The sequence below is a fragment of the Oryctolagus cuniculus genome, chromosome 16 (genome assembly GCF_964237555.1).
Source record: "Oryctolagus cuniculus chromosome 16, mOryCun1.1, whole genome shotgun sequence".
Taxonomy (NCBI): Eukaryota; Metazoa; Chordata; class Mammalia; order Lagomorpha; family Leporidae; genus Oryctolagus; species Oryctolagus cuniculus.
In genome coordinates this window covers 58,441,416-58,469,298 of record NC_091447.1, presented here as the reverse complement: position 1 = coordinate 58,469,298, position 27,883 = coordinate 58,441,416, and the positions used below count along the sequence as shown (strand labels likewise).

Genomic DNA, 27,883 nt, shown 5'->3' with positions numbered 1-27,883 from the left:
CTCGTGCCGGGGCCCCGCCCCCCCACGGCTCTTCCTGCGGGGCGCGGCTCACTGCCCGGCCCCCTCCGCCTCACAGCCTGGCAGCCAGGGGGTGACCGCCCCGGGGCAGGGGGCCCTCGCAGCCCTGTGTGGTGTGTCTCCTGGGTTCTGTCACCGCCTCCCCCACACCCCGTCTCGTCCCAGACCCACGGGAGCTGAGCGTGGGCGCTTGGGGAAGCCACGGGGGAGACCTGGGACAGATGTCCCCGCCAGTGGTCAGGCCGAGTGCCCTGGTGGGGGTCCCGTGGCGCCCAGGAGCCCGCAGCTTGGGGGCCCCAGGCCGCCTGGGCCGCACACATGGGTCTTGGGGCCAGGGGGTGATGCAGCCGCAACCTCCCGTCCTCCAGGGCCTCCCGTGGCTCCCGCTGACCACAGGAGAGGGTGGAGCCACCAGCCCGCTCGGCACGCCCCGCGTGGCTGACCTCAGAAACAGCTCGGGCCGTAGGCTGCCCGAGACGTCCGCTTAGGCTGTGGACACATGAGGTCCCCCAGAACTGGGCCTGTGTGCCCGCCCCGCCCACCTCTGACAGCGAGTCCCCAACACCCCCGTCTACTGTGGTGGAACCCTGGCAGCTGCACGCCGGCCCTCGACGGCCCCCCAGCCCGGCCCCCTGCCCACGGGGGCGCCAGGCTCAGGCCCGGCTGCCCCACTTCCCACCGAGCCCCCTGCAGAGACACCTGGGAAGGCAGTGGGTGACGGCCCGAGTGCCTGGGTGCCCACACCCAGCTGGGGGAGCCGGGTGCAGCGCCTGGCTTCGGCCTGGCCCAGCCTCGTGGCCACGTTGGGAGTGTGAGTGGGAGACCTCTCTAGCCCCCTCATTCTTCCAAGTAAATAAAAGTTCAAAAAGCAAGCCAGCAGTGTGACTCCCAGGCGGGCGCTGGTCCCAGCTGCGTCTCCCCCTCCCTGTGGGGTGCACGGGTCACCTCTCGGGCCCTCAGCCTCCGTCCACCCACGGGAGGCCGGGACCTGCTCGCTCTGGTCCAGGCTTGGCTTAGTGGGGAGTGGGTGCTGGGCGGTAACGGCCTCCCCCCAGGGAGAGCAGTGGACTTCCGGGCCTGGGGTCCGCTGTCGCCCCCGCGTTTGTCCTTCAGCCAGGGAGGCGTCTTGTGCCGGGGACCCCCCACGCCCCACTGGGGATCCCGGGAGGGGGAGCTCAGGGTGCAGCAGGGCTCGGGCGCCACCGCGTGGTCGAGCTCGGAACGACGCCGGCGGCGCTCTGTCGGCTTCGCCCCCGCCGCAGCCCCGCACGCAGCACGCACTCCACAACAAAGGCCGGCCGCGCGCTGCAGGGATGATCGCTTTTATTGCTGGGCGCGCGCGCCGACCGACTCGAGGTCCGCTCAGGACGCCGCGCCCCCGGCCAGGACGCTGTCGATCCAGCCCGCGTAGCTCGCCACGCGCGTGTAGATGCCCGGCTTCTTGCGGTTCCCGCAGACGCGTGAGCCGGAGCTGACCACGCCCTCGACCACGCCCCCGCACACCAGCGGACCCCCGGAGTCCCCCTGCGTGGGAGGGGCCCGTGAGGGCGGGGCCTGCCGGAGCTCCGCCCCACTCCCGGTCCCGCCCTTGGCTTACACGGCCGCCTCACTGGGCCCCGTCCATCACGGCTGACTCCGCCCGCCCTCTCCACGTCCCACCCCCTAGAGCTGCCCACCCGGTTCTTGGCCTCTCCGCCTCTCGGACCCCCACCTGTCCTCAGTCTCATCTCCGGCCCCGCCTCGCCCAATTCCCCGCCCTCGCCGCTCCGCAAGCCCCTAGGCCCGCCCCTCGGCCCCGCACCAAAGCTGCGGCCCCGCCCCGCCCGCGCACCTTGCAGGTGTCCCGCCGGTGGCTCTGCGCGCACATCATGCGCCCGGTGATGGCGCCGTCGTGGTGCGCGCGCAGGTTGCAGGTGTCGCGGTCCAGCACCGGCAGCTGCACGTGCTTCAGGAGGTCGGGCCTGCGGCCTGCGTGCGTGTCCACGCCCCAGCCAGCCACGTCGCAGAGCGTGCCGGGCGCCACGTCGCGGTCTTCCCGCTGCCAGGGCAGGGTGCGCACGGCGGGGCCCAGGGCGGCCTTCTCCGAGAGCTGCGGGGCGGGCGAGGCGGGCGTGAGCGCCGGGTGCGCGGCGCCGAGGCGGCGGGATGCGGGGGCGGGACGCGGGGGTGGGACCTGCAGCAGGAGGAGGTCGTGGTCCAGGGCGTCGGGGCGGCTGTCCGGGTGCGGCACCACGCGGCGCACGTCGTAGCGGCGCTTGGAGGGCTCGGGCTGCGAGAGCGAGTGCGCGCCCAGCAGCACCTGCACCCGCCCGCCGGCCCTGGAGGTGGGGCGGGGCCACGGTCAGAGCCGAGGCCCCCCCCCCGCCCCGGCCCCGGCCCCGCCCGGGCGCCCGCCACTCACGCGTCCTCCAGGCAGTGCGCGGCGCTCAGCACCCACTCCTCGGCCAGCAGGACGCCACCGCACACGTGCGTGCCGTCCACCTGCACCGACGCCATGTAGGGCCGCGCGTGCGGTTCGGCCACCGCGCCGCCCAGGATGCGCCCGCGGGGCTGCGCGGCTGAGGGCGGCGGGCAGGCGGCCGTGAGACCCCGGCCCACCCGGAGGGGCCCCTGTGGACTCCGAGCTCCGCCGCCGCCCTGTGACCCCCGCCCCGGCCTGGCGGACCGCGTGCCCCAGGAACGCCCGCGGGGAGAGGTGGGGAGCGACCCCCAGGAACGCCCGCGGGGAGGGGTGGGGAGCGACCCCCAGGAGGACCCGCGGGGAGGGGCGGGGAGCGACCCCCAGGAACGCCCACGGGGAGGGGTGGGGAGCGACCCCCAGGCACGCCCGCGGGGAGGGGTGGGGAGCGACCCCTTTGCCCTGGCAGGCGCGACGTTAGCCCGGGAGAGCGGCCCCACCCGCCCCGCCAGGCCTGGTCTTCAGATCCGAGGCCTGGAGGACCCCTGCGCTTCCGGTCCGGAGCCCCTCCGCCAGGCCCACTCACCGCACACGGCCGCTCCCAGGAGGACCAAAGCTGCCACGCTCGCGGACCTGCGCATCTCGAAGCCGCCAGCGGGGACTGTGGGCCTGGCGGGGCCGGGCGCTTTGCCGGGGTGCGGTGGGGGGGGGGAGGGGGGCGGGCGCGGCCCCGGTTGCACAATCGCAGCTGGAGCCAGTGCTGGTAAACAACCCCCCCCCCCCAGCTCTGTTTCCTCCCCGGCTGAGAGGCTGCCTGGCCCAGGGTCACTGGGCCCCCGGGGGCCAGACCCCCACCAGCTGGAGGTCGGGAGGGGGCCCTGTGGGGTGGCAGGATCAGGACAGAGAGTGGGTTCAAAGCTGGGCCTCACCCTGCAGGGGGGGCTGGGTCCAGGGCCCTGAGCGCCTTCAGGTGCCAAAGCCTGGCGCCTGCCTCTGATTGGCTGAGCCGGGACCACCTGCTGCCTCCCAAACCAGTCCCGGCGGAAGGTTCCGGAGAGTACGGCGGGTCCCTGGGCCGGCCAGGAGACCTTCCCCTCCGCTTCTTCCCCTCTGTGCGCAGACAGCGGGCAGGAGGGGCGGGGCGACACCCCACCTGCCTCCCGGGGGGGGGGGAGGGGCATGGCCAGGCCGGGCAGGTCCACGTCCTGCCCAGCTCCCTGCCCGTGGCCGGAGGAGAGCCTGGGCCCTGCTCCCGCGTGGGAGACCCGGAAGAAGCTCCTGGCTTTGGCCTGGCCCGGCCCTGGCCACCGTGGGAATTTGGGGAGTGAACCAGTGGATGGAGGACCTCTCTCTTTGGAACTCGGGCTTTCAGATAAGTCAATCGGTCTTTAAAAATCGATTTCCCTTTGCAGTAAAGGCCGACGCGCTCAGCAGACGCCTCCTTGGGCGTCCTCCAGGTTGTGTAACCGCAAGTGCTCAAAATTGCAGGAAAAAAAAAAAAAAAAAACAGCAAGGCTCCCTGGCAGCCGACCCAAGTGGGAGGCAGGGGCGGGGGAGGGGAGCAGCCTGGGGGCCGAGGTGGCGCCCAGCCTGTGGGGGGGCCGCACCCTCGGCGTCACTGCCCCCTCCTCCCCGGTCAGACCCTGCAGCCAGGGCCCCCACCGCAGGCTCCCTCCATCAGGGCTGGGGCCTGTGTGCTCCCCGCCCCCCGCTGAGGGGAAGTGGGGGGGCAGGACGGCCCCTCCCAGGCGGCGGCTCCCCACTGCCTGGTGCCCCAAAGCCTCTGCTAGCGTGGGCTTCACACCGCTCTGCCCGTGCCCCACGCCACGCCGGGAGACTTGGCCAACCCTGCGTGAGGGCGCCGAGTGGCGGGCAGGGGGCCCGAGTCCCCTCTGCGGCGCGTGGGGAGGGGGCTCGGCTCTTGCTCCGGCGACCTGACTGTGCTGCCAGCCACTTGGTGGTGGCCTACTCGGGACACAGCGCGTTCCAGATAACGGACGGGGCTTTTATTGTAGCACATGCGGGGGGCTGGGGGGTGGCAGGGGCGGGCCACCCGCTAGGGCCGGGGCGGCCTGCGCGAGAGGATGGAGTTGATCCAGTTCGAGAACTTCGCCACAGGCGTGAAGGCGTCTGGGTAGAACCCGGAGCCGCAGCCGCCCCGGATGAAGGAGTCGATGCCGTGCACCAGTCCCTGGCAGACCAGGGGGCCGCCGGAGTCGCCCTGCGGAGGCGGGGGGTCAGGAGCTGCCCCGAGAGGCCGCCCCGCCCGCCGCGTGGGAGCCCCCCTCCCGGGGGCCCGGGAGCCCGACGTACGAAGCAGATGCCGGCCTGCCGGCGCCGCACCAGCGTGCACACGTTGCTTCGCCGGCACAGCGAGGTCACCACGGTCACGTTCAGTTGCTGCAGGACGCTGGGCAGGGGCCGGTTCGTGCCCAGCCGGCCCCAGCCCATGGCCAGGCACCGCGTGCCGTTGCTCACGCCGCGACCCTGGGACGGCAGCCGGGCTACCTGCACGTTGGCGTTGATGGTGGCCGACCCGTTGAGCTGTGGACAGCACGCCAGGGGCGACCTGTGAGGCGGTGGGTGGCGGCCCCTGCCCTCGGGGCCTGGGGTCCCCAGCTGAGCCTGCACACCCGCCCTGAAGCCGCTCCTGACCCCAAGCCTCAAGTCCCCCTGGGAGACGGCGGGTGCTTCTCCCTGTCAACCCAGCCCTGCAGCCGGCCCGCGGGGGCTGTCCCTGCCCCAGCCGCAGCCCTGGGAGTGGCCCAGGACCCCGCCTTGTGCCCCACCCCGTCCCCAGCCCCTGCTCCGCCCCCCGCACGCACGTCGCACCTGGAGCACCACGATGTCATTCACTAGGCGTACGGGGTCGAAGCCATTCTCGAAGACCCGCCGGACGGCAAAGGTCTGTCGGCTGGACTCCCGCCGCCGCAGGTCGTGGGCACCCAGCACCACCTGCACCGACCGGAAGTTTCTGTGGGTGGAGGAGGGGCAGTTGGGGTCTCCCAGGGAGCCTTGCGCCCTGCCGGCCCGGTGGGCACAGGACAGACCCCGGCCCCAGCCTCTCCCCTCCCACCCGGCAGGCATGGAAACCGTGCGTCCGAGGCGGGACTCACCGGCCGTTCATGCAGTGCGCGGCCGACATGACGAAGTTCCGGGCGATGAGAGTGGCCCCGCAGAAGTGGCCGCCGCGGCGCTGCAGGGACACCATGAAGGGCCAGGCGTGGGGCCGGGCTGGCCGCCCCCCCACAATCTCGGAGGCCAGCGTGGGGCCTGGGGATACACGGGGGTGCGGTGAGGGTCTGCCAGGAGCCCCCTCTGGGAGCCCGTGGGGCCAGTGAGGACACGGGCGGGTGATGGGCAAGGGGCCGCCCACCACCCCCTGCCGGGCCACGGTCAGGGCTGGACGTGGGTGCAGCTGCAGCCTTTCGCCTGGAGCCCTGGCTTCTGCCCCCCTCAGTCCCCACGCGGTGGAGGGGCCGCCCTGGCTGAGCAAGTGGACACCAGGGACAGGGGGAGGGCAGGAGGGCAGAGGGTGGACACCCAGGGACAGGTGGAGGGCGGGAGGGCGGAGGGTGGGGGGTGGACAGGTGGACAGGTGGAGGGTGGGAGGGTGGACAGGTGGAGAGTGGGAGGGTGGAGGGTGGAAGGTGGACAGGTGGAGAGGGAGAGGGAGAGGGACCTGTGGCCCCACTCACCGCCCAGCAGCAGAGCCAGCAGGGCAGAGGCCAGGGCGGCCCCCGAGGCCCAGCCACTGAGGGTCATGGTGGGGGCGCTGCTGTCTCTGAGCCCGAGCCCGCCCTGCCCTCTTTATGGCCCCGGGAGAGGCCGTTGATTGCCCCACGGCCTGCAGTGCCCCCACTTCCTCCCGGGGCGGGGTGAGGGGAGCAGGAGCCCCGGTTGGCTCCGGCAGGGGCGCCCGTCAACGCCCAGGAGCCACTGACGTTTCAGTGCCAGGTCCGTGAGCAGTATCGTTAGTGCCAGCGTGGCCCAGCCGTGGCCCAGTGTGTCCCAGCCGTGCCCCAGGTGTGTCCCAGCCATGGCCCAGCCGTGTCCCAGCCGTGTCCCAGTGTGTCCCAGGTGTGCCCCAGCCATGTTCCAGTGTGTCCCCGCCGTGGCCCAGGTGTGCCCCAGCCATGTCTCAGTGTGTCCCAGCCGTGGCCCAGTGTGTCCCAGCCGTGTCCCAGTGTGTCCCAGCCATGTCTCAGTGTGTCCCAGCCATGTCTCAGTGTGTCCCAGCCGTGTCCCAGTGTGCCCCAGCCATGTCTCAGTGTGTCCCAGCAGTGGCCCAGGTGTGGCCCAGCCATGGCCCAGCCATGTCCCAGCCGTGGCCCAGTGTGTCCCAGCCATGTCTCAGTGTGTCCCAGCCGTGTCCCAGTGTGTCCCAGCCGTGGCCCAGCGTGGCCCAGCCGTGTCTCAGTGTGTCCCAGCCGTGTCCCAGTGTGTCCCAGCCGTGTCTCAGTGTGTCCCAGCCGTGTCCCAGTGTGTCCCAGCCATGGCCCAGCGTGGCCCAGCCATGGCCCAGTGTGTCCCAGCCGTGGCCCAGCGTGGCCCAGCCGTGGCCCAGCCATGTCCGAGCCGTGTCCCACGACGCACTTGCCTGCAGAAGCATTGCTCATCTGGTGCTCAGGCCTGACCTGGGCCAGGTTCCCTCCCCCTGGGCCCCGCGCATCACCTACCCAGGGCCCTGGAGCGGCCACACGTGACCACTGCCCAGCCTTCCCCGGGGGCAGTGGGGCCGGGTCCCAGCCAGGACCTCCCGCTGGCCGCAGTTTTAGCGCAGACCCCGGGGGCCGCAGCCAGGCCCCCTGCAGGGCCTCATCTCCCACCTCTCACAGGGGCACTCGGACCCCCACCCCACCCCCACCTGGGCCAGGCTGGTCCCTGGGCTGCAGCGGGGGTTCTGGGAAAAGTTCCCATGTTGTGAGGGGACTGGGGAGGACTTGAGGCCCCCCAAGGGCAGGGGTCCCAGCCCCAGCCAGCCCGCTCCGTGGCCCCGACCTCTCCCACCCCCCAGGATGTTCCCACTCCAACTGTCGCTCGCCAAGGCTGTTGCAAGGGCAACGTCCCCCTGGCTCCAGGCCAGTGACGGGTGGGCGGGGTGCTAGGCACACAACAGGCGCTCCCAAGGGCTGGGCCCCAGCCTGGTACACAGCAGGCGCTCACAGGGGCCTGGTACACAGCAGGTGCTCACAGGAGCCTGGCACACAGCAGGCGCTCACAGGGGCAGCTCTCCCTCCCTGGTACACAGCAGGTGCTCACAGGGGCTGCACCCCAGCCTGGCACACAGCAGGCACTCACTGGGGCAGCTCTCCCTCCCTGGCACACAGCAGGCGCTCACTGGGGCTCCCTCCCTGGCACACAGCAGGTACTCACAGCCAGCCTGGTACACAGCAGGTGCTCACAAGGGCTCCCTCCCTGGTACACAGCAGGCACTCACTGGGGCTCCCTCCCTGGCACACAGCAGGCACTCACTGGGGCAGCTCTCCATCCCTGGTACACAGTAGGCGCTCACAGGGGTTCCATCCCTGGTACACAGCAGGTGCTCACTGGGGCTCCCTCCCTGGCACACAGCAGGCACTCACTGGGCTCCCTCCCTGGCACACAGCAGGCACTCACTGGGCTCCCTCCCTGGCACACAGCAGGTGTTCACAGGGGCTGCACCTCAGCCTGGCACACAGCAGGCGCTCACTGGGGCAGCTCTCCCTCCCTGGCACACAGCAGGCGCTCACTGGGGCTCCCTCCCTGGTACACAGCAGGTGCTCACAGCCAGCCTGGTACACAGCAGGTGCTCACTGGGGCTCCCTCCCTGGTACACAGCAGGTGCTCACTGGGCTCCCTCCCTGGTACACAGCAGGCGCTCACTGGGGCTCCCTCCCTGGCACACAGCAGGCACTCACTGGGGCAGCTCTCCATCCCTGGTACACAGCAGGTGCTCACTGGGCTCCCTCCCTGGCACACAGCAGGCGCTCACTGGGGCAGCTCTCCCTCCCTGCTGGCTCAGACACCCACGCGCTGAGTTGGCTCCGGCTGCCAGCATGGGACCGTGAGTGAGCGTCTGTTGCATACACACTCCCCGGCGTGGGGAGAGCCGTGGCGGCCACGCGGCTGCACTGAGGCTGACTGGGGCCGGCTGGGGCGCGGTGGGGATGCAGCCTCCGTCTGCAGCGCCGGTTCGAGTCCCGGCTGCTCCGCTTCCCATCCAGCTGCCTGCTGTGGCCTGGGAGGGCAGCAGAGGTCGGCCCACGTGCTCAGGCCCCTGCGCCAGCGTCGGGGACCCGGAGGACGCTCCTGGCTCCAGCCTGGCTCAGCCCCGGCCCTCGCGGCCATCAGAAGTGGCCAGCGGATGGAAGACCTCTCTGTCTGTCTCTCTGCGTCTCTCCAGACAAACCGATCACCAGAGCCAGGAGCGTCCTCTGGTCTCCCGTGCAGGTGCAGGGGCCCGAGGACCTGGGCCGTCTTCCGCTGCTTTCCCAGGCCACGGCGGGAGCCGGATGGGAAGAGGAGCAGCCGGCACTGCAGGCGGTGGCCACAGCGCCACCCCACATAAGTAAATGCAGCTGCGTTTGCTGAGCGCCACCTGTATACCGGGCCAGCACAAGCCCTGGTGGCTGAGTGTGGACCCCCGTCCTGACTCCCATCCCTGCGACTCCGCTTCTTCCTCTTTAAGATGGAAGCGGGGGGGGGGGGGACCTGTTCGCTCTCCCCGTTCAGCCGCTGCCTGAGACACCCACATCCCCTATCCGAGGGCCTGGGTTCAAGTCCTGGCCCTGCTTCTGGCTCCGGCTCCATCTGGTGCACGCTGGGAGGCAGCAGGGGCGGCTCAATGCTGGGTCCCTGCCGCCCACCGCGAGCCCCTGGCTCCCGGTTTCAGCCTGCGCCAGGGCCTGGCTGCGGCCGGCATCGGGAAATGAACCAGAGGCTCGGGGTGCTCGCTCTCTCGCTCTCGCTCCCTCTCCCTCTCTGAGAGGCAGAGCAGCAGAGAGGAACAGAGAGAGGGGTCCTCCCTCTGCTGGTCCACCCCCCACAGGACTGCAATGGCTGGAGCCAGGAGCCAGGACTGCCCCCGGGCCCCAGCGCCTGAGCCGCCACTGCTGCCCCCGCGTGCGCCAGCGGGGAGCAGAGCTGGGACTGGTACCCAGGCGCTCTGATGTGGCATGGGGACAGCCCAGGGGGTGTGGTGGCCGCCGCACCGAACACCCACCCCCGGGCCCTCCCCGCCTCCCGCTCCTCAGGAACCCACACGAGGGGCTTTTGGGGCGCGGAGTGCTCTCCAGTAGCCACCCCGGCGTCGTCACCGAAACCGCGGGTGCAATGGCCTCTCCCGCTGGGGGCCGGCTGGGTTTAAAGCCTTGACCAGGGGCAGGCGGGGGGCTCTGGGGCCCACTTGAGGTACGCGGCCACCAGGTGGCAGCAGAATGGGCAGTGAGGCAGGAGCTGCCTCTACCTGCCGCTGTCCAGGCCACTGCCCTCTGGCCCTGGGCCCGCCCTCGCCGGGCCTCCCCTGCTGTCCATCACTGCCCATCACTGCCCCCTGCGCTGGCCTGGCTCCGGGTGCCCTCACCTCACATCCCAGTCTTGCTCCTGCCCCTGGCCCTTTGCACCTGCAATGCCCCCAGCCCAGCCCCTGGCCTCTTCTCTCCACACCTCCAGTCTCGGCTCAACTACTGCCGCCTCCTCCAGGAAGCCCCCCGACAAGGCGGTCCTGATCTCCCCCCTTGTTACGGCAGCCTCCAGCTCTGGGGAGGGTCCATGCCCAGAGGAGACAGCGAGGCAGGAATGAGTGGCAGCTGGCCCAGGCCGCCCCACCACGCACCTCGGGACCTCCCAAGGAGGCAGGGCCAGCTGGCCACGCCCCCACGCGGGAGGCAGGAGCCACCCAGCCTCAGGTTCCAGGGACCCTGTCCACTGAGGGACACGCTAGCCAGCAAGTCCGGGACTGCCGGTGGCGGAGCCTGGAGGGGGTGGTGGGTCAGTCCCGCGCAGGCAGGGGTCCAGGCGGCCCCCGCCCACTGCCGGCGCTGGGTGCCCCGCGACAGGGCCGGGGGTGCCACCGCCGCCGGGGGACGGGGACTGAGACCAGTCAGAGAGACTGGAGCCGCAGCACGAGGGTCCACAATCTGACCATTGGCAGGTGGACAGACTGAGGCTGGAGGAACCCTGGTCAGTGGTAGACGCCCACCCCCCGCCCCGCCGGCTCTGGGCAGCCTCACTCATTCGTCCACCGCCAGCGCTCACTGGTTCATTTCTTCCCAGGACACCTGCCCCGGCGTGGGTCAGGCAGGCAGACCGGCCCACACCCAGGGCTCCGCTGCCCTCGTCCACCCCCGCCACGCAGGTGGACAGACAGGTGGACGCCTGGCCGTGGTGGGCTCAGGGTCGCCGCGGCCGGCGCTGCTGCTGGACCCGGGGGTCCGGCTCTCCCTGGAGACAGGGGAGGCAGCTCCCGCCCACCCCAGCGCCTGGCGCCTGGGGGATGCCGCCCCGCCCGGTCCTGAGGCCCCAGCCACGTGTCCAGCCCAGCGGCTGCTGTGAGCCCAGAACCAACACGGAGCAGGGCTCGTCTGGGGTGGGGACAGGGAGGAGGGAAGGAGGGGCACGGAGCCGTGTGTCCCCCAGCTCTGGGGCCCCACGCCCTGGGCCGTGGCTGGGGTGCTGCTGGCACAGCAGGGGTGGGGGCAGGGACCCCGGGGCGCGTCTGTCTGAGGACGTGAACCTGCAGCTCCCGAGTGCAGGGAGCTCGGGGGACTGGACCCACTGGGGTCTCCGCTGCCTTGGGACGCGGTCCCCATCCAACCCGCGACTCCAACCATGACCTCGCCTCTGCCGCCCGGGGCAGGAGCAGGTCGGTCGCCCTTGGAGGAGCTGCAGCGTGGGCCCGGTGTCTGCACAACTCCCAGCCGGCCAGCGTCCGCTGGACCCCTCCCATCTGCTGGTTCACTCCCCAAATGGCCGCAATGGCTGGGGCTGGGCCAGGTCGAAGCCAGGAATCTGAGCTGCTTCCGGGTCTCCCCCGCGGGTGCAGGGACCCGAGCGCTTGGGCCATCTTCCGCTGCCTTCCCAGGCGCGTCAGCAGGCAGCTGGATGGGAAATGGAGCAGCCGGGGCTCGAACCAGCACCCATGTGGCATTGCAGGAGGCGGCTTTACCAGCTGTGCCACAGCCCCCACCTCAGGTTCTTTCTTTAAGGGGGGCTCATTTCCAAGGGGAAACCGAGGTGTGGGGTCCCGGGGCCCCTCCCTCTCCCTGCGCAGGCCAGGGTGGATTTGCTACCTGGGCTCCCGCTTGGCCCCTGCCCCCCACCTCGTCTCTCTGCCTGTGCAGTGGGGCCAGGCTACATGGGCTCCGCTCGGCCCCTGCCCTGCCCTCACTCTCCATGGACTCTGCAGTCAGTCCCCTGGGCCCTGGGCAGAGCACCCCTCACCCCTCGTGGCCCCCAAAAGGCGCCAGCGGCGATTGCCCCACTTCCCCCTCCCCACCTGCCCCGGGCCGTTGGCGGTCTCCTTTCAACACCAAGACTCCAACGGCATCCAGGCCGGGTCTGGGAAGGCCTGGGGCCGGGCGGCCGCCCCGGGCAGAGGCCCCACCTCCCTCCCGGCTGGGCCACCTCTGCGTTCCCATGCACAGCGGTGGCCACGCCACCCCGCTTTCTGTGGGGCTGGGACCTCGAGGTGCCCATTCCTGAGTGAGGCACCTGCAGCCCCAGGAGGCATGCACCCCCCAGGCGCACTCTCTGTGTCCGTGCACCGGGGCGGCAGCGGGCTCAGGTACTTGGGTCCCTGCCACCCACGTGGGAGACCGGGATGGGTTCCTGGCAGCTCTGGTTGCTGTAGGCATTTGGGGAGTGAGCCAGCGGATGGAAGACCTCTCTCTCTGTCTCTGTCTCTCTCTATAACTCCGCCTCTCAAATACATAAAAAAAAAAAAAGTGGAGCTGGTGGGAATTGAACCGACATCCCCAAAAAATTATTTTAAAACCCTGCTAAGGCCGGCGCCGCGGCTCACTAGGCTAATCCTCCGCCTTGCGGCGCCAGCACACTGGGTTCTAGTCCCGGTTGGGGCACCAGATTCTGTCCCGGTTGCCCCTCTTCCAGGCCAGCTCTCTGCTGTGGCCAGGGAGTGCAGTGGAGGATGGCCCAAGTGCTTGGGCCCTGCACCCCACGGGAGACCAGGAGAAGCACCTGGCTCCTGCCATCGGATCAGCGCGGTGGGCCGGCGGCAGCGCCCATTGGAGGGTGAACCAACGGCAAAGGAAGACCTTTCTCTCTGTCTCTCTCTCTCTCTCTCACTGTCCACTCTGCCTGTCAAAAAATAAAAAATAAAAAAATAAAATAAAAATAAAAAACCCTGCTATTTGGGTCCGGGCACCTTGGGCAGTGACTTAAGTGCCCCAGGCTTCGATGTCCCCATCTGTGAGATGGGTCAGTGGGAATCCACAGCGCGGCTGGGGAGGAACCCCACGCAAACAGCAAGCACAACCTAAGTGCGCATTAGCTTAACGCACACCTGGGCCCCGCCTGCCGCCCCGCACACCCCGCACACTCCCGAAAGCTGGGACCCCCACGCTGCAGGGGGCGGGGACGCGGGGAGGGCTGGGGGCCCGCCCCGCCCACCCCCTCCTTTGTCTCCCGCCCGCCGGGCGCCCGGGAGCTCGCCATGGAAACGCGCGCGCGATTGCGGCGGGCGCGGGGGCGGGGGCCGGGGACGTCGCGAGCGGGTGAGAGGCGCGAGGGGCGTCGGGGGCGCGGAGCCTGAGACCCGCGCCCGCGCGGGAGGCGGGGACGCGCGCGGCGCCCCGGGCCGCGGAGACAAAGAGCCCCGCCCCTCGCCCTCGCGCCGCGTCCAGGCCGCCGCCAGCGCGGGGGTCTCCGGGCCGAGCCCCCGGCTGCCGCCGCTCCGCGCGCCGGGAGGGGCCGCGCTTTGTGCGCCCCGCCTTTGTGCGCCCCTCGCCGCAGCCCAGCGCAGTCCTCGGAGCGCCGCAGCGCTAGGTGAGGGGCTGCGGGCTGGGCCCACCCAGCCCTGCGCGCTCCCGGGACCCCCAGCTCCCGCCGCGCCGGCCGCGCCCTCCTCGCGGAAGCCGACCCTGGTGCCCAGGCGACCCCCGCCCCCCCAGCCTCAGTGTCCCTCGGCGGCCGCTACGCGTCCCCGGCCGCCCCTCCCCCGCGGGCGCGGGTCCCCGGGGCTCAGCCTGGCGCCCCTGCCGCCCGCGCGGCTCGGTGCCCCCGCAGCCGCGGCCTGCGGCGCCCGCAACACCATGATCCCGGCCAAGGCCAGCAGGACCCCGAAGGACAGTATGACGCTGCTGCCCTGCTTCTACTTCGTGGAGGTGAGGGGGGGCCGGGCGGGGCGGGCGGGGGCCTGGAGCTGGGGCGGGCGGCCCGCGGGGTCGCCCGGGTGCTGCGGGATGCCTCCCGGTGCGGGGGTCTGCGCTCCGGGCCTTCCTCTGCCAGCTGCGAGGCCGCCCCGCCCCCGCCCCTTTGTAGAGCGGGAATGGACAGGTGCGGGGCCGGGGGCCGGGGCGGCGGCTCCATCGCGCCGTGTGGGGGCAGGGCCCCTGCTCCCCGCCCCGGCGGCGCCCCCCCCTTCTTCATGCACGCCTAGAGCTCCGGGGCTGGACTCCGGCCCCTCCCACAGCCCCCGCCAGGCCGTTGTGGGACAGCGCCCTGGGCGGGCAGGTCTGGGCCCGCAGCAGCACCCCCGTGGGCCAGCGGCGCTCTGGAGGCAGGAGGAGCACACGGTGGGTGCACGACCTCCGCGGGCAACGCCCCCAGCACGCCTGGCGCCGCGACCACCCCCGCGGCCCGCTGAGCCTCACTGCGCGGCCGGCGGGCGCCGGCGTCTACGTCTGCGGAGCCTGCAGAGGCCTGAAGTGGGCTCGCCGTGCACTGGGGACTGTCGACATTAAGTTTATTTTACAGAATTATTTATCGATTTGTCGGAAGGGCAGCGGTACAGACAGGAGAGAGAGAGGTGGATCGTCCACCTGCTGGGTCACTCCCCAAATGGTTGCGACGGCCAGGGCTGGGCCGGGCTCCATCCGCCTCCCCCTCGGGTGCGGGGCCTGGGCCATCTGCTGCTGCTGGATCAGACGTGCAGCAGCCGGGACGCGAACCAGTGCTTGTGTGGGGGCCACTGGGTCAGACGGGCGTGTGTGAGCTCCCAGGAACCTGCAGCTGCAGGACGCCCTCCCGGGGAGTCCGCAATGTTGGTTTGGGCTCAGGACCACCCCCTCGCCCCGCCCCACCCCCATAGCGGGGGAGGAGCACACAGGGATTGGGGGAGGAGCTTACAGGGGTTGGAGGAGGAGCTCACGGTGGCTGAGGGGGTCACAGGGGCTGGGGGAGGGGCTCACAGGGGCTGGGGGAGGGGCTCACAGGGGCTGGGGGGGTCACAGGGGCTGGGAGGAGCTCACAGGGCTGGGGGGGTCACAGGGGCTGGGGGAGGAGCTCACAGGGCTGGGGGAGGGGCTCACAGGGGCTGGGGAGGGGCTCACAGGGGCTGGGGGAGGGGCTCACAGGGCTGGGGGAGGGGCTCACAGGGGCTGGGGGAGGGGCTCACAGGGCTGGGGAGGGGCTCACAGGGGCTGGGGGAGGGGCTCACAGGGGCTGGGGAGGGGCTCACAGGGCTGGGGGAGGGGCTCACAGGGGCTGGGGGAGGGGCTCACAGGGCTGGGGAGGGGCTCACAGGGGCTGGGGGAGGGGCTCACAGGGGCTGGGGAGGGGCTCACAGGGCTGGGGGAGGGGCTCACAGGGGCTGGGGAGGGGCTCACAGGGCTGGGGGAGGGGCTCACAGGGGCTGGGGGAGGGGCTCACAGGGCTGGGGGAGGGGCTCACAGGGGCTGGGGGAGGGGCTCACAGGGCTGGGGAGGGGCTCACAGGGGCTGGGGGAGGGGCTCACAGGGGCTGGGGAGGGGCTCACAGGGCTGGGGGAGGGGCTCACAGGGGCTGGGGGGTCACGGGCTGGGGGAGGGGCTCACAGGGGCTGGGGAGGGGCTCACAGGGGCTGGGGGAGGGGCTCACAGGGGCTGGGGGAGGGGCTCACAGGGGCTGGGGAGGAGCTCACAGGGGCTGGGGGAGGGGCTCACAGGGCTGGGGGAGGAGCTCACAGGGGCTGGGGGAGGGGCTCACAGGGCTGGGGAGGGGCTCACAGGGCTGGGGGAGGGGCTCACAGGGGCTGGGGGGGTCACGGGCTTGGGGAGGGGCTCACAGGGGCTGGGGAGGGGCTCACAGGGGCTGGGGGAGGGGCTCACAGGGGCTGGGGGCTCACAGGGGCTGGGGGAGGGGCTCACAGGGGCTGGGGGAGGAGTTCACAGGGGCTGGGGGAGGGGCTCACAGGGGCTGGGGGAGGGGCTCACAGGGCTGGGGAGGGGCTCACAGGGGCTGGGGGAGGGGCTCACAGACCCCCAGCCTGGCCAGGAGTCCACCTGCATCAGGGTCGCCCACACCTGCCCCTCCGTGGAGCAGGGGCTGCAGCCCAGGCAGAGGCCGAGCGGGCCAGTGCTGGACGGAGGCTCCCTGGACGGGAACCCAGCCGCTCCCGGACACTCAGCCTGCGCTCAGCTACGGGGCTGGCGGCGCCGCGTCTGCCTTGCCCCCTCCTAGGGCCCCAGCGCACTGGTCAGCCTGCCTGGGCCCAGCCCCTGTCCTGGCCCGCAGGCCTTCAGCCTCGGTCTCCCCGGCTGCCGGGGTCCCTTGCTGTCGGGGTGCGCAGCGCCCGGGGCTGACGGCGGGGGCCGTGTGCCCGCAGCTGCCCATCGTGGCGTCCTCCGTGGTGTCCCTGTACTTCCTGGAGCTGACGGACGTCTTCAGGCCGGCCAGGGTGGGCTTCCAGTGCTATGACCGCTCGCTCTCCATGCCCTACGTGGAGACCAGCGACGAGCTCATCCCGCTGCTCATGCTGCTCAGCCTGGCCTTCGCCGCCCCCGCCGCCTCGGTGAGTGCCCGCCCCGGGGCCCGGCCGGCCCGTGGGCAGCGCGGCCGCGGCCTGAGCACCCCCCTGTCGGCAGATCATGATCGGCGAGGGCCTGCTGTACTGCGTGCAGTCCCGGCCGTGGGGCCGAGGGGGCGTCCCCCGCGGGGCCGAGGGCACCATCAGCGCCGGCGGCTGCCGCCTCAGCTCCTTCCTGCGCCGGACCGTTCGGTTCGTGGGTGAGTGGCCAGGCTGGCCCGCCCTGCCCTGCTGGGGCCCCCACCACTGTGTCCTCTGCGGGCATCCAGGTGTCGGGCCTGGGGTCCCTTCCACCCCCCAAGGTGTCCAATGTTGACCTGAGGCCCACTCGCCCCCCAAGTGTCCACATGTTGGCCCTGAGGTCCCCTCCCCACAAGTGTTCACACGATGGCCCTGAGGTCCCCTCCCCCCAAGTGTCCACACTGGCCCTGAGGCCCACTCCCCCCCAGGTGTCCACACATTAGCCCTGAGGTCCCCTCCCCCCAAGTGTCCACACTGGCCCTGAGGCCCACTCCCCCCCCAGGCGTCCACACGATGGCCCTGAGGCCCACTCCCCCCCCAGGCGTCCACACGATGGCCCTGAGGCCCACTCCCCCCAAGTGTCCACACTGGCCCTGAGGCCCACTCCCCCCCACGTGTCCACACATTAGCCCTGAGGTCCCCTCCCCCCAAGTGTCCACACTGGCCCTGAGGCCCACTCCCCCCCCAGGCGTCCACACGATGGCCCTGAGGCCCACTCCCCCCCACGTGTCCACACGTTGGCCCTGAGCTCCTCTCGCCCCCCAGGCATCCACATGTTGGCCCTGAGGTCCACTCCCCCCCAGGCGTCCACGTGTTTGGCCCTGAGCTCCTCTCGCCCCCCAGGCGTCCACGTGTTTGGCCTGTGTGCCACGGCCCTGGTGACAGACATCATTCAGCTGGCCACAGGCTACCACGCACCCTTCTTCCTCACGGTCTGCAAACCCAACTACACCCTGCTGGGCACGTCGTGCGAGGCCAACCCCTACATCACGCAGGACATCTGCTCGGGCCACGACACCCACGCCATCCTGTCTGCACGGTGAGCGGGGTGGGCTCTGGCGGGGCCTGGCGGGGCCTGGCGGGGAGGCCACTCGGGCCGGGGGCTCACGGGCGCGCGTCTTGCAGGAAGACCTTCCCGTCCCAGCACGCCACGCTGTCCGCCTTCGCGGCCGTCTACGTCTCGGTGAGTGCGGCCCCCGCAGCCCCCGCTCTGGCCGCCTGGGCCTCCCGCTGACCGCTGACCGCCCCGCCCTCCCTAGATGTACTTCAACTCCGTCATCTCGGATGCCACCAAGCTGCTCAAACCCGTGCTGGTGTTTGCCTTCGCCATCGCGGCCGGCGTGTGCGGGCTCACGCAGGTCACGCAGTACCGCAGCCACCCCGTGGACGTGTACGCCGGCTTCCTCATCGGCGCCGGCATCGCCGCCTACCTGGTGAGCGCGGGGGCGGGGCGGGACCCCGGCCGCACCCGCCGCGGCCGGCTCGGGCCTCACCCCGCTCTTTCTCCGCAGGCCTGCCATGCGGTGGGCAACTTCCGCGCCCCGCCGGCCGAGAAGCCCGCGGCCCCGGCGCCAGCCAAGGATGCCCTGCGCGCGCTCACGCAGCGCGGCCATGACTCCGTGTACCAGCAGAGCAAGTCGGCCAGCACCGACGAGCTGGGCCCGCCCGGGCGGCTGGAGGGCGTGCCGCGGCCCGTGGCCCGCGACAAGACGTCCCTGGGCAGCCTGAAGCGGGCCAGCGTGGACGCCGACCTGCTGGCACCCCGCAGCCCCATGGTCAAGGAGAACATGGTGACCTTCAGCAACACGCTGCCGCGGGCCAGCGCGCCCTCCCTCGACGACCCCGCGCGCCGCCACATGACCATCCACGTGCCGCTGGACGCCACCCGCTCCAAACAGCTCATCCGCGAGTGGAAGCAGACGCTGGAGGGCCGCGGCCCCGGGCTGCCGGACGAGGCCAGCCCCGCACACCTGCGCGCGCCCGCGGAGCCGATGGCGGAGGAGGACGAGGAGGACGAGGACGAGGAGGAGGAGGAGGACGAGGACGAGGAGGGGCAGGGGGAGGGCGAGGAGGGCGGCCCCGCGCCTCCCTCGCTGTACCCCGCAGTGCAGGCGCGGCCGGGGCTTGCGCCGCGCGTGGTCCTCCCGCCGCGCGCGGGGCCGCCGCCGCTGCTGCACATCCCCGAGGAGCGCGCGCCGCCCGCGGCCGGGCTGTCCCCCAAGAGCAGCGCCGCGGTGCGCGCCAAGTGGCTGGCCATGGCGGAGAAGGGCGGGGCCGTCGTGCCCGCGCCCGGCGCGCAGCCGCGCGTGGCCAACCCACCGCGGCTGCTGCAGGTGATCGCCATGTCCAAGGCCCCGGGCGCGCCGGGCCCCAAGGCGGCCGAGACGGCGTCGTCGTCCAGCGCCAGCTCCGACTCGTCGCAGTACCGCTCGCCGTCCGACCGCGACTCGGCCAGCATCGTCACGATCGACGCGCACGCGCCGCACCACCCCGTGGTGCACCTGTCGGCCGCCCCCGCGTCCTGGGAGTGGAAGGCCGCGGGCGTGTCCCCCGGCTCCTCCGTCAGCGACGTGGACCAGGAGGAGCCGCGGTTCGCCGCCGTGGCCACCGTGAACCTGGCCACGGGCGAGGGCCTGCCCCCGCCGGGCGCGGCCGAGGGGGCGCTGGGGCCGGCCAGCCGCGAGTCCACGCTGCGGCGCGCGGCGCTGGGGGAGCGCGAGGCGGGCGAGGCGGAGGCCGAGGGCTACTACCGCAGGATGCAGGCGCGCCGCTTCCAGGACTGAGCGCGGGGCCGGGCAGGGGCGCGGGGGGGGGCGGGCCGGGGCATCCGGTCGTGGACCAGGAATAAAGATGCAGATGTGGACTGCGGGCTCGCTGGTCACTGGGGGAAGGGCGCGGGCGGGGACCCCACGCGGCCAGTTCGGACCCCACAACAGCCGGGCCAGGGCGCGCCCGCGTGAGCGCGTGGACGGAAGAAGAGGCAGGTGCAGTTTGTTGTAAAATCGTTTAATTGAGTTCTCTCGGCGCGCGCCGTACAGGGCCGCGCTGACAAAATATACATCTGTCGCCATAGAAAACCGCGCCCCGAGCTCTCACAGGTATAAAAAACCATAAATATGTACACCCTGGGCGCCCCCCGCCGGGGGCGCTAAGACTCAGTCAGTCCCGCCGCCCGGGCCCAGCGCGGAGCAGGCACAGAGACGAAACGCAACTTTGGTCCAAACCTGGGGCGGGGCGGGGCGGGGCGGGGCGGGGCGGGGGCGGCCCGGTGGGGGCCGGCGGGCGCGGGGCGGGGCGGGCGGGCAGCGCTGCGCCCTGGGCTAAGGTACTGGGTACTCGCTAGCTCTTGCATATACGTGGGGCTATTTGGTCACGTGGAACACGGCGAGGCACAGGCGGGCCCGCAGCGCGGGGGAGGGGCGAGCGAGAATCACGTCACTTGATTGGGGGTCGGCCGGGCCCCCGCCGGCCTCAGGCACATGATTGGGGGCGGCCCCAAGGCAGGCAGGTTTAAGGCACGAGGAAGCCGAGGGTGCGGGCGGCCCCGCGCGGCCAGGGGGGCGCCCCCGCCGCAGTCACCCGCCACCGCACGGTCAAAGGTGAACTGGATTTAATTTTTTTTAAAAACAGGTAAACTGATTTCTCTTTAAAAAAATAAACTCTCTGGTCTGTTAAGGTCACTTCAGCTGCGTTAAAGTGGCTTTTCTGGAATGACGGAAGTGGGCGGCCCGGCCGCGGGCCTAGATGGTGGACTTGGAGAAGGACACGCGCAGGTGGTGGCTCTCGCCCAGGTCGTGGTTGTGCAGGTCGATGAGCGCCTGCACCGCCTCCTCCACGGAGCCCATCTGGATCAGCGCCATCTTGCGGTCCTTCCTGGGGGTGGGGGTGGGGGTGAGTGGGGGCGGCGGGGTGGGGGTGGGGGGCGGGGCGGGGCGGGGCGGGGGGGCGCACTCACTGGAAGAACTTGAAGCCCTTCACCACGCCGCCGTTGCTGGAGAAGAGGATCTTGAGGTCGTCCTCGGAGACGGAGGGCCTGCGGGCAGGGGCGGGGCGGGGCGCCGTGAGGGGCGGAGCCCAGGAGGGGCGGGGGCGGGGCGCCGTGAGGGGCGGGGCGGGGCGGGGCGGGGCGGGCGGGCGGCACTCACGGGATGTTGGACAGGTGCAGCGTGGCCGAGGGCGGGAAGATGTTCTGGAAGTTCTTGGAGCCCGGCTTCTTGAAGCGGTGCAGCGGCGAGTTGCCGTAGTCCTTGGTCAGGCCCTGGTCCTCCTGGCCCTCGCGCGGCAGCTGCACGTTCTGGTGCTTGGACAGCGTGATGCGGATGGGCTTCCCGTGCAGCTTGTGCCCGTTCAGGTGGCTCATGGCTGGGGGGGGGGGCGGGGCTGAGCAGGGCGGGGGCGGGGCCGCCCTCACCCAGCCCGCCCCGCCCCCGGCGCCCTCCCGCCCCCAGCGCCCTCCTGCCCCCGGCCCTCACCCAGCTGCGCCTGGCTGCCGTCGGCCATCTGCACCAGGGCGTTCTCCTTCTTGTTGAACAGGATCTTCACGCGCTGCACGTCTCCGTAGACGCCTTCAAGAGCCCGGGACGGACGGGGCCGCTGAGTCCCGCGCGCCCGGCCCGCCTCCCGCCAGCCCGCAGGCCCCGCCCCCCTCGCCAGGCCCGCGCGGCCCCGGCCGGCCACGCTGGGCGCTGGGCAGCATGCGGGCGCCCTGCCGCCTGGGGTCCGCGGGCGAGGCCGAACCGCAATTGCCCCGCAGGAATAAGAGCGAATGTCACATACCGAAGAGAATAAAGAGGCTTTGGGGTGTGACTCTCTAGAGGACAGCAGAGCAAGGCAGCGAGGGACAGGGGAGAGGGGGGCCGGCGCCACCGGCCGCCGCGATGAGTTGCCAGGATGTTAATATTCAAGGGTTGGTTTCCGGAGCAGGGTTTGGGGGGGATTTTATGTATGTTTTGTTTTGTTTCAAGCAACAACAGGAAGCAGAAGTACCGTGCAGTCAGTTGGCAAAGAAATTCCGGACCAGGAAGAACAAAAAGGGGGAGGGAAGGAGAAAAAAGAAAAAAGTAGCAAAAACACAGGTCAGTAAATACGTAAGAAACACCGCAGGTTCCACCAGCCACGCGAGCCACGAGCCACACAGCCAGTCACGCCAGCCACGAGCCACACGAGCCACACAGCCACGCGCTCCCGCACACTCCACACGGCAGGCCGCAGGGGGCTCTGGGACTCCGCCCAGACAGCGGCCCAGCAGGGTCACCCATGACCGGGGCGGAGTCCCAGACAGCAGGAATCACGGGATGGACAGTGGCCAGCTGGGGGGCGGGGCAGAGGCAGGGAGACTGCCCCCCCAAGGTCAGAGCCGCCAATCAAGGGCCATGTGGGTGGGGCCTTTTTGATAGGGAACCCAGGCTCTCCCATGGGCTGCCGGACACCTGGCGCCCGCCCCAGGCCCTGCTCGCCCCCAGCTGAGCGCTAGGCGACCTCGCGTGCGGCACAGACACGGCAACTCTCAACACGTGGGATTGGAAACGCAGCCAGGGTGTCACAGAACAGGAGCACAGGGAGACCACGACAGCCAGCCAGACGGAAGTGCAGGCACGGAGGGGCGGGCCTGTGCCACCACCACCCGGCCACGGCCTCCCGGGCTCCCGGGGCGGCCAGGGAGGCCCACGTACCTCAGGGTTCAGGTTGCTGACCAGCAGGACCGAGTTGCCCGCCCCGGCCAGGCCCGGGATGGCGATGCGGCCTGCCGCCGCCGCTGCGGCCGCTGCCGACGGGATGGCCAGCGGGGCCAGGGCTCCGTGGACGTTGGGGACGGAGAGGCCTGGGGAGGAAGAGCAGGTCAGCGCTGAGACGAGCCCGGAGCACCCTCGCGGGCAGTGCAGACGCCCGGTCCTCATGCAGAGGAGCCGCGGGAGGCGGCGGCGGCGGCTCGAGCCGGGCGCTTGCTCCAGGCCCCGCCCGCTGCTCCGCGGGCACGCCCTCTCCTCCCGGCTCGGCGCGGCCCGCCGGCCGGCCCGACGCATGCGGCAGCAGCACAGAAGCCTGGGTCCGGGAAGGCAGACGGGCCCTCGGCAAGCAGGGCCTGCACAGGACAGCTCGCGGCGCCCACACGGCGCCCAGGCGACGCACACCTGCGCCCGCCGCGCATGCTCCGGGGCCGCAGCTTACCAGGCCAGCGTCACCCTGCGAGGGACAAGCCCCTCAGAGGCACCGGTCCTCGTCCTGCAGCTGCTTGAAGGGAACCAAACACTGGGCGGTCAGTCGCCTGCACACACAGCTGCGGCCGCGGGCTCAGGCCGGCCCTGTCCACGCCACGCCCCCGGGGCAGGCGCCCTGCGGCTGCCTGCGCCCTCCCAGGGAGGCGGCCCCGCGGGCTGGCTCTCCCTGCTGACCGCTGCGTGGGCATGCACGACCGGCTGTGGGGTCAAGACCGAGTGTTGAGTACCTGCAGCTGGAGGAATGGCAAAGGTGGGAGGGAAACCAGCTCCTGCATACGGAGAGGCTGAGATTATACCAGGTGCACCTAGAAACAAATGAGACACTAACCATCGCACCCACAGCCGGCGGGCGGGCAGGCGGGCGGGCGGGCGGCCGCGCTCCCGGAGGGCCCTGGGGCCGTGCTGGGCGGGGCGCGGAGCGGCAGGAGCCGGCTCCCTGGGTGCTGCCTGGGGCGGGCCGGGGTGACCCCCGCGCATCCTAACACTGGTGCTCGGCGCGCCGGGAGGGGGCCTCACCGAAGGCGGCGGCCATGGTCTGGTCCAGCGACGGCTGGCTGTCCCCGGACGGCAGGTCAGGCCGCGTGTAGTCGCGGCTCTTGTCGTTGTTGTACTTGACGTTGAGGCTGGTGAGCTTGGAGAAGTCGATGCGCAGCGTGCAGCAGGCGTTGTAGATGTTCTGCCCGTCGAGGGACTGGGGGCAGCAGCGCGTGAGGGGCGCCCAGGGACCCCGGTCCCCCTCCCCAGCCCCGGCCCGGCCCGCCCGGCCCCCTCCCCAGCCCCGGCCCGGCCCTCACCAGCTTGGCGTGCTGGGCGCTCACGGGCTCCGCGTACTGCAGCAGCGCCTGGAACTGGTTGTTCTTGGTGAAGGTGATGATCTTCAGGACGGTGCCGAACTTGGAGAAGATCTGCAGGGCCACAGGCAGCCTGAGCCCCGCCCCCGGCTGCCCGGCTCCGCCCTGGCCCCGCCCCCGGCCGCCCGGCCCCGCCCGCCTCACCTGGTGCAGCACGTCCAGCGTCACCGGGTAGAACAGGTTCTCCACGATGATCCTGAGCACGGGGCTCTGGCCGGCCATCGCCATCCCCGCGTCCACCGCCGCGGCCGAGGCGGCCAGGGCCAGGTTTCCCGACTGCACGGAGTTCACGGCCTGCAGGGCTGCCTGGGCCCGCTGTGGAGGAGGCCGCGTGAGCCCGAGCCCGGCCCCGCCTGCCCGCCCGCCCGCCCCGCCGCCCGCGGGCGCACGCACGGCCTGGTTCGGGGAGCTGTCGGTCTTGAGCTCCTTGTGGTTGGAGAACTGGATGTAGATGGGCTGGCCGCGCAGCACCGGCGTCACCGAGGTGTAGTAGTTGACCATGGTGTTGGCGGCCTCCTCCGTGTTCATCTCGATGAAGGCCTGCGGGGGGGGGGGGGGTGTGAGCATGGCGGTCCCCCCCCCCCCCGCCGCACGCCCCCCTGCCGCCCCCCCGCCCGCCGGGTACCTGGTTCTTCCCCTTCAGCATGAGCAGGTTGGTGACCTTGCCGAAGGGCAGCCCCAGGGAGATGACCTCGCCCTCCGTGACGTCCCCGGGCAGCTTGCGCACGTGGATCACCCGCGAGGGCACGCCCGCGCTCCTGCTGTCACCTTTGAACTTCTTGCTGTCGTTGCCGTTTGCTGGGGGAGGGGGCGGTCGGCTCACCAATCCGGCGCCACCCGCCGCCCGGGAGCCCGCCCGCCCGCCCGCCCTGGGCGCAGGCCCTACCTGCAGAAGCGGAGCTGCCGCTCATGATGAAGGGGCCGTTGGTGACGCAGGTAGAGAAGAGCTCGTCAGATCCCCGCTGCCAGAGAACAGAGCTGCAGGGCTGCCCGCCAGCCACGCCCCTGCGCCACCCAGCCACGCCCCATCCCAGGACACCAGCCATGCCCCTGCTCAACAGGACCCACACCCCTGCACCCACCCTGCTCCACAACAGACCCACACCCCTGCGCCCACACCGCCAGCCACGCCCCTGCTCCACAACAGACCCACACCCCTGCTCCACAACAGACCCACATCCCTGCTCCCACCCTGCCAGCCATGCCCCTGCTCCACAACAGACCCACACCCCTGCGCCCACCCTGCTCCACAACAGACCCACACCCCTGCGCCCTGCCAGCCACGCCCCTGCTCCACAACAGACCCACCCCCTGCTCCCACCCCCCAGCCATGCCCCAGCTCCACAACACAGGCAGTGGCCAGACCCCACCCACACCCCCAGCCCTGCTCCCGTGCCAACACCCGCCACGCCCCTGCCCCCACCCCAGCCCTGCTGTGAACAGAGCCCCCTGGGGCCAGGACCCCTCTGTGGGGGCTGACTCCCCCCCCAGCCCAAGTGCCCCGGGCCAGCACGGAGCCCGTCCGGGCAGGGGGCGGGGCCTCCCGTGCATAGAGCAGGTCTGTTCAGAGCTGAAACCGGAGCCCCAGGCGACAGGGCGACTCGGTTACACGAAACAAGGATGCCGGCAGCCGCGCAGGCAGCCCGCCCCAGGCTGCAGACCCCCGCCCAGCTCCACCCAGCCCCCCAGAACCAGGGCAGGGAAACGTGGCCTCTCCACTTTCCCCCTCCAGGCCATGCCAGGACGCTGCCCCACGAGAGGCTCCCACAGACCGGAGTGGGAGGAGCCCACCGCCAGCCGCCGGGAAGAAGGCGGAGCCGAGCGGCCCCCACCAGCCCTCCACAGCCCCTCGGCCGGGAGCCGGCCCCCACCACGCCGACCGCAGCGTCAGCCGCCCTTCCTGTAACTGGACGGTGCCGCAGACAGGAAGCCGGCGCCCCATGCCCACGGGGGACCGGGGGCACCGTGGGATCCACAGGAAGCCGCCCGGCCTTACCCCGCTGGACCGCGTCCAGGCACCCATGCGGCTCCCATGTGCTAACTGCACGAACCTTAAAAGGGGCATCGCGGCGCCGGCCTCCGCCCAGAGCGGCGGGCGGGCCGCCCAGGACGGCCTCCTTGGCTGCCGGCCCCGTGTGCATTCCCACGGCAGGCGGCCGGCGCGCCCACAGCCGTCTGGCGGGCACGCTCTAGCCCACCGGGGCAGCAGGCCCCGGAGCCCAGGCCGCTCCAGCAGACCGCGGCCACTCCCGCCCACGCGGCCCGGCCCCCAGCCCGCCGGCGCCCACAGGAAGAGCTGCGCAGGGCGCCCGGCCGCACGGGCGCAGAGGAAACCCTGCCGGCCCGGGACAGCCCGCGCTGACGCAGCACGGGAAGCCCGCGAGGGCTGTCCTGGAGCCGCGGCCGCCCAGGCCTGCGCTGCCCCGCGCACGCACACGGGCGGAACGCAGCCCGGGGGGCAGCCAGCCGGCCCGCAGCGCGCAGGCACACGCGTGACCGCGGGACGCACTGACATCCACACACCAGCAACCGCCGAGCGCCCGCCTCCCGGAACACCCGCGGCCCCGCCGCCCCGGACACGGCGCCGAGGCGGGCCGGGCCCACGACGGCGGCTCAGGCCCGCGCCGCCCGCACACCCCGCCGCCGCCCGCGGCCCCCGCCGGCTCGAAGACCGCCATACCTTTGTGCCAACTGCTATGTCTGGGACGATGCTGCGGAGAGAAAGCCAGAGATCAGCGCCCCGGGCTGCAGCGCCGACCCGGGGGCGCGGGCCCCCACCCGCGCAGGCCCGCTCGGCCCGGAAAGGGGCCACCATTGTCCTGAGGGCCCCTCCCTCCCAGCGGGACCCCAGGCCCCGCCTCTGGACCGAGTTCCCGAGGTCCAGACAAAGAGCCCCGCGCCCTCGGGCGGCGCTGACAGCCGGGGCGCCGCATCCACCCGCGCGCCGACGTGGCCGGGGGTCTGCAGAGACCCGCGCCCCAGAGCCGCCCGCGGCCGCCCCCGGGCCGGGCGGGGCCCGCACGCAGGAAGCGCTTCCACCCGCGGCCCCGCCCCGGCGAGCGCAGCCCCGCTTCCCGCCCGCGCGCCGCGACGCACCGGCCCCCGCGGCCCGGGCCGCCCCCCAGCCCCGGCCCCGGCCCCTGGGCCGCGGCCGCGCGGCGGGAAACACGCGCGCCCCCGCCGAGGCCCGCGCACGCGCACAGGGCCGCGCCCGCGTCTGCGCACGCGCGCGGCGCCGACGGGAAGCGGGAAGGGCCGCGCGCCGCCGGGACGGCGAGACGCCCGGCGCCGGGAGCTGCGGGCGCGCGGACCCGGAAGTGGGCCGGGCGCGGGTCCGAGGGCCCCGCAGCCCGAGAGCGCGGCCCCGGCCGCCCCGAAGCCCCGATCCCGCGCGCCACGCGGAGGGGGGAGGGGAGCCCGCACCCCTCCCGGCGGGGCGACGGCCGGGGCCGCCCGTGTGGCGGCGGGGACGCGGGTGGAGCCCGGGGATCGCGGCGCGGCGCGTGGCGGACGCGACTCACCCGTCCATGGCACTCAGAGCAGACCCACAGGGGACGGAGTGGAGGCGCCGGAATAGCAGGAACCGACCCAACGGCTCGGAGTTATAGACTCACAAAATGGCGGAGACGCCCGCACACGTCCCCCGCGCGCGCTGCCCATTGGCTCCCTCGGCGGTCAGGGGGCGGGGAGAGCCTCGCGGGCCCCGGCCGGCGTCTCTCAGTGGCTACCGGGCCGCCAGGGGGGTGGGCGCAAGGCGGATACCAGAACGCTATTGGAGAAGGCGGCCTTCCGTCAGAGCCGAGGCGGAAACGTCCTGTGGAATCGGGGGAGGGGAGGAGAGTACGGACGCACGTGACGAGCTCAGAGCCAATGATCTGGCCGCCAGCCGGCCTGGGCCTTGGCGGAAGAAGCCATCTTGAGAGTGGGTACGTGGCGAGTCAGGCGGCAGGAAGCGTGCTTGCCCTAGGCTGCCGCCATCTTGCAAGCGGGCACAGGCCGCCCGGGGCGCGAGGGCCAGGGAAGGCGCGTCGCCATCTTGGAGTCGGGCACGAAAACTCCGGGGGCTCCATAATGCTTGTGGGCACGTGGCCAAAAAGCTGAGTTCTCTACGAGCTGTCCCTCCGGGGCCGAGCCGCCGAGGCTGTGCCCGCCCGCGGCCACGGAGCCTACGGCCGGGACACGATCCCGGTCAGCCTGGACTGTCCCGTCCGGCTTCGGAGCAGCGAGGCTGGAGCGCGGTGCGCCCGGCCGGCCGCAGGGGCGCGGGGAATCCGAGGCCCGGGCCCTGCTGGGTGACGGCCGCCAGCACGAGCCGCTGCCCGACGGCCCAAGAATTGAAGCCGGGCCGCGGGGGAAGGGTCGCGGGGACGCGCACGGGGCGCCGGCCCAGCAGTGGAGCCCGGGCCTCGCCCCGCGCGGAGGCGCACGGGGT

General features: G+C 72.1%; 4 protein-coding genes across 9 annotated transcripts; 1 reads left to right on the top strand and 3 right to left on the bottom strand.

The window, feature by feature from the left end:
* Nucleotides 1-1,324: 1,324 nt before the first annotated feature.
* Nucleotides 1,325-3,134, bottom strand: CFD (complement factor D). The gene is made up of 5 exons (XM_070058459.1): nucleotides 3,003-3,134; nucleotides 2,420-2,576; nucleotides 2,192-2,336; nucleotides 1,850-2,107; nucleotides 1,325-1,542 (listed from the first exon to the last, which is right to left on the bottom strand). Exons 1-5 carry the CDS (start codon nucleotides 3,055-3,057, stop codon nucleotides 1,381-1,383), a joined length of 777 nt encoding a protein of 258 aa, XP_069914560.1. The 5' UTR covers nucleotides 3,058-3,134; the 3' UTR covers nucleotides 1,325-1,380.
* A 54-nt stretch (nucleotides 3,135-3,188) lies between these two features.
* On the bottom strand, nucleotides 3,189-6,187 carry LOC127490148 (neutrophil elastase). The gene is made up of 5 exons (XM_051842308.2): nucleotides 6,115-6,187; nucleotides 5,533-5,689; nucleotides 5,249-5,390; nucleotides 4,730-4,960; nucleotides 3,189-4,637 (listed from the first exon to the last, which is right to left on the bottom strand). The coding sequence occupies exons 1-5, from the start codon at nucleotides 6,179-6,181 to the stop codon at nucleotides 4,473-4,475; spliced, it is 762 nt and encodes a 253-aa protein (XP_051698268.2). The 5' UTR covers nucleotides 6,182-6,187; the 3' UTR covers nucleotides 3,189-4,472.
* A 6,898-nt stretch (nucleotides 6,188-13,085) lies between these two features.
* Nucleotides 13,086-19,734, top strand: PLPPR3 (phospholipid phosphatase related 3). The gene is made up of 7 exons (XM_051842292.2): nucleotides 13,086-13,740; nucleotides 16,161-16,346; nucleotides 16,420-16,561; nucleotides 17,226-17,421; nucleotides 17,508-17,565; nucleotides 17,642-17,815; nucleotides 17,894-19,734. The coding sequence occupies exons 1-7, from the start codon at nucleotides 13,669-13,671 to the stop codon at nucleotides 19,163-19,165; spliced, it is 2,100 nt and encodes a 699-aa protein (XP_051698252.1). The 5' UTR covers nucleotides 13,086-13,668; the 3' UTR covers nucleotides 19,166-19,734.
* On the bottom strand, nucleotides 19,373-27,115 carry PTBP1 (polypyrimidine tract binding protein 1). Of its 6 annotated transcripts, none has more exons than XM_051842294.2 (15): nucleotides 26,973-27,113; nucleotides 26,132-26,162; nucleotides 24,338-24,413; nucleotides 24,077-24,249; nucleotides 23,845-23,991; nucleotides 23,596-23,766; nucleotides 23,395-23,505; nucleotides 23,117-23,291; nucleotides 22,828-22,884; nucleotides 22,055-22,203; nucleotides 21,159-21,192; nucleotides 20,855-20,947; nucleotides 20,528-20,744; nucleotides 20,338-20,415; nucleotides 19,373-20,255 (listed from the first exon to the last, which is right to left on the bottom strand). In XM_051842294.2, exons 1-15 carry the CDS (start codon nucleotides 26,978-26,980, stop codon nucleotides 20,123-20,125), a joined length of 1,653 nt encoding a protein of 550 aa, XP_051698254.1. In that variant the 5' UTR covers nucleotides 26,981-27,113; the 3' UTR covers nucleotides 19,373-20,122. The 6 variants fall into 6 exon arrangements, with proteins under 6 accessions (XP_051698254.1, XP_051698253.1, XP_069915582.1 ...); XM_051842293.2 differs by having other exon boundaries at nucleotides 22,828-22,905; nucleotides 26,973-27,112; XM_070059481.1 differs by having other exon boundaries at nucleotides 22,828-22,905; nucleotides 23,596-23,991; nucleotides 26,973-27,115.
* Nucleotides 27,116-27,883: the final 768 nt, after the last annotated feature.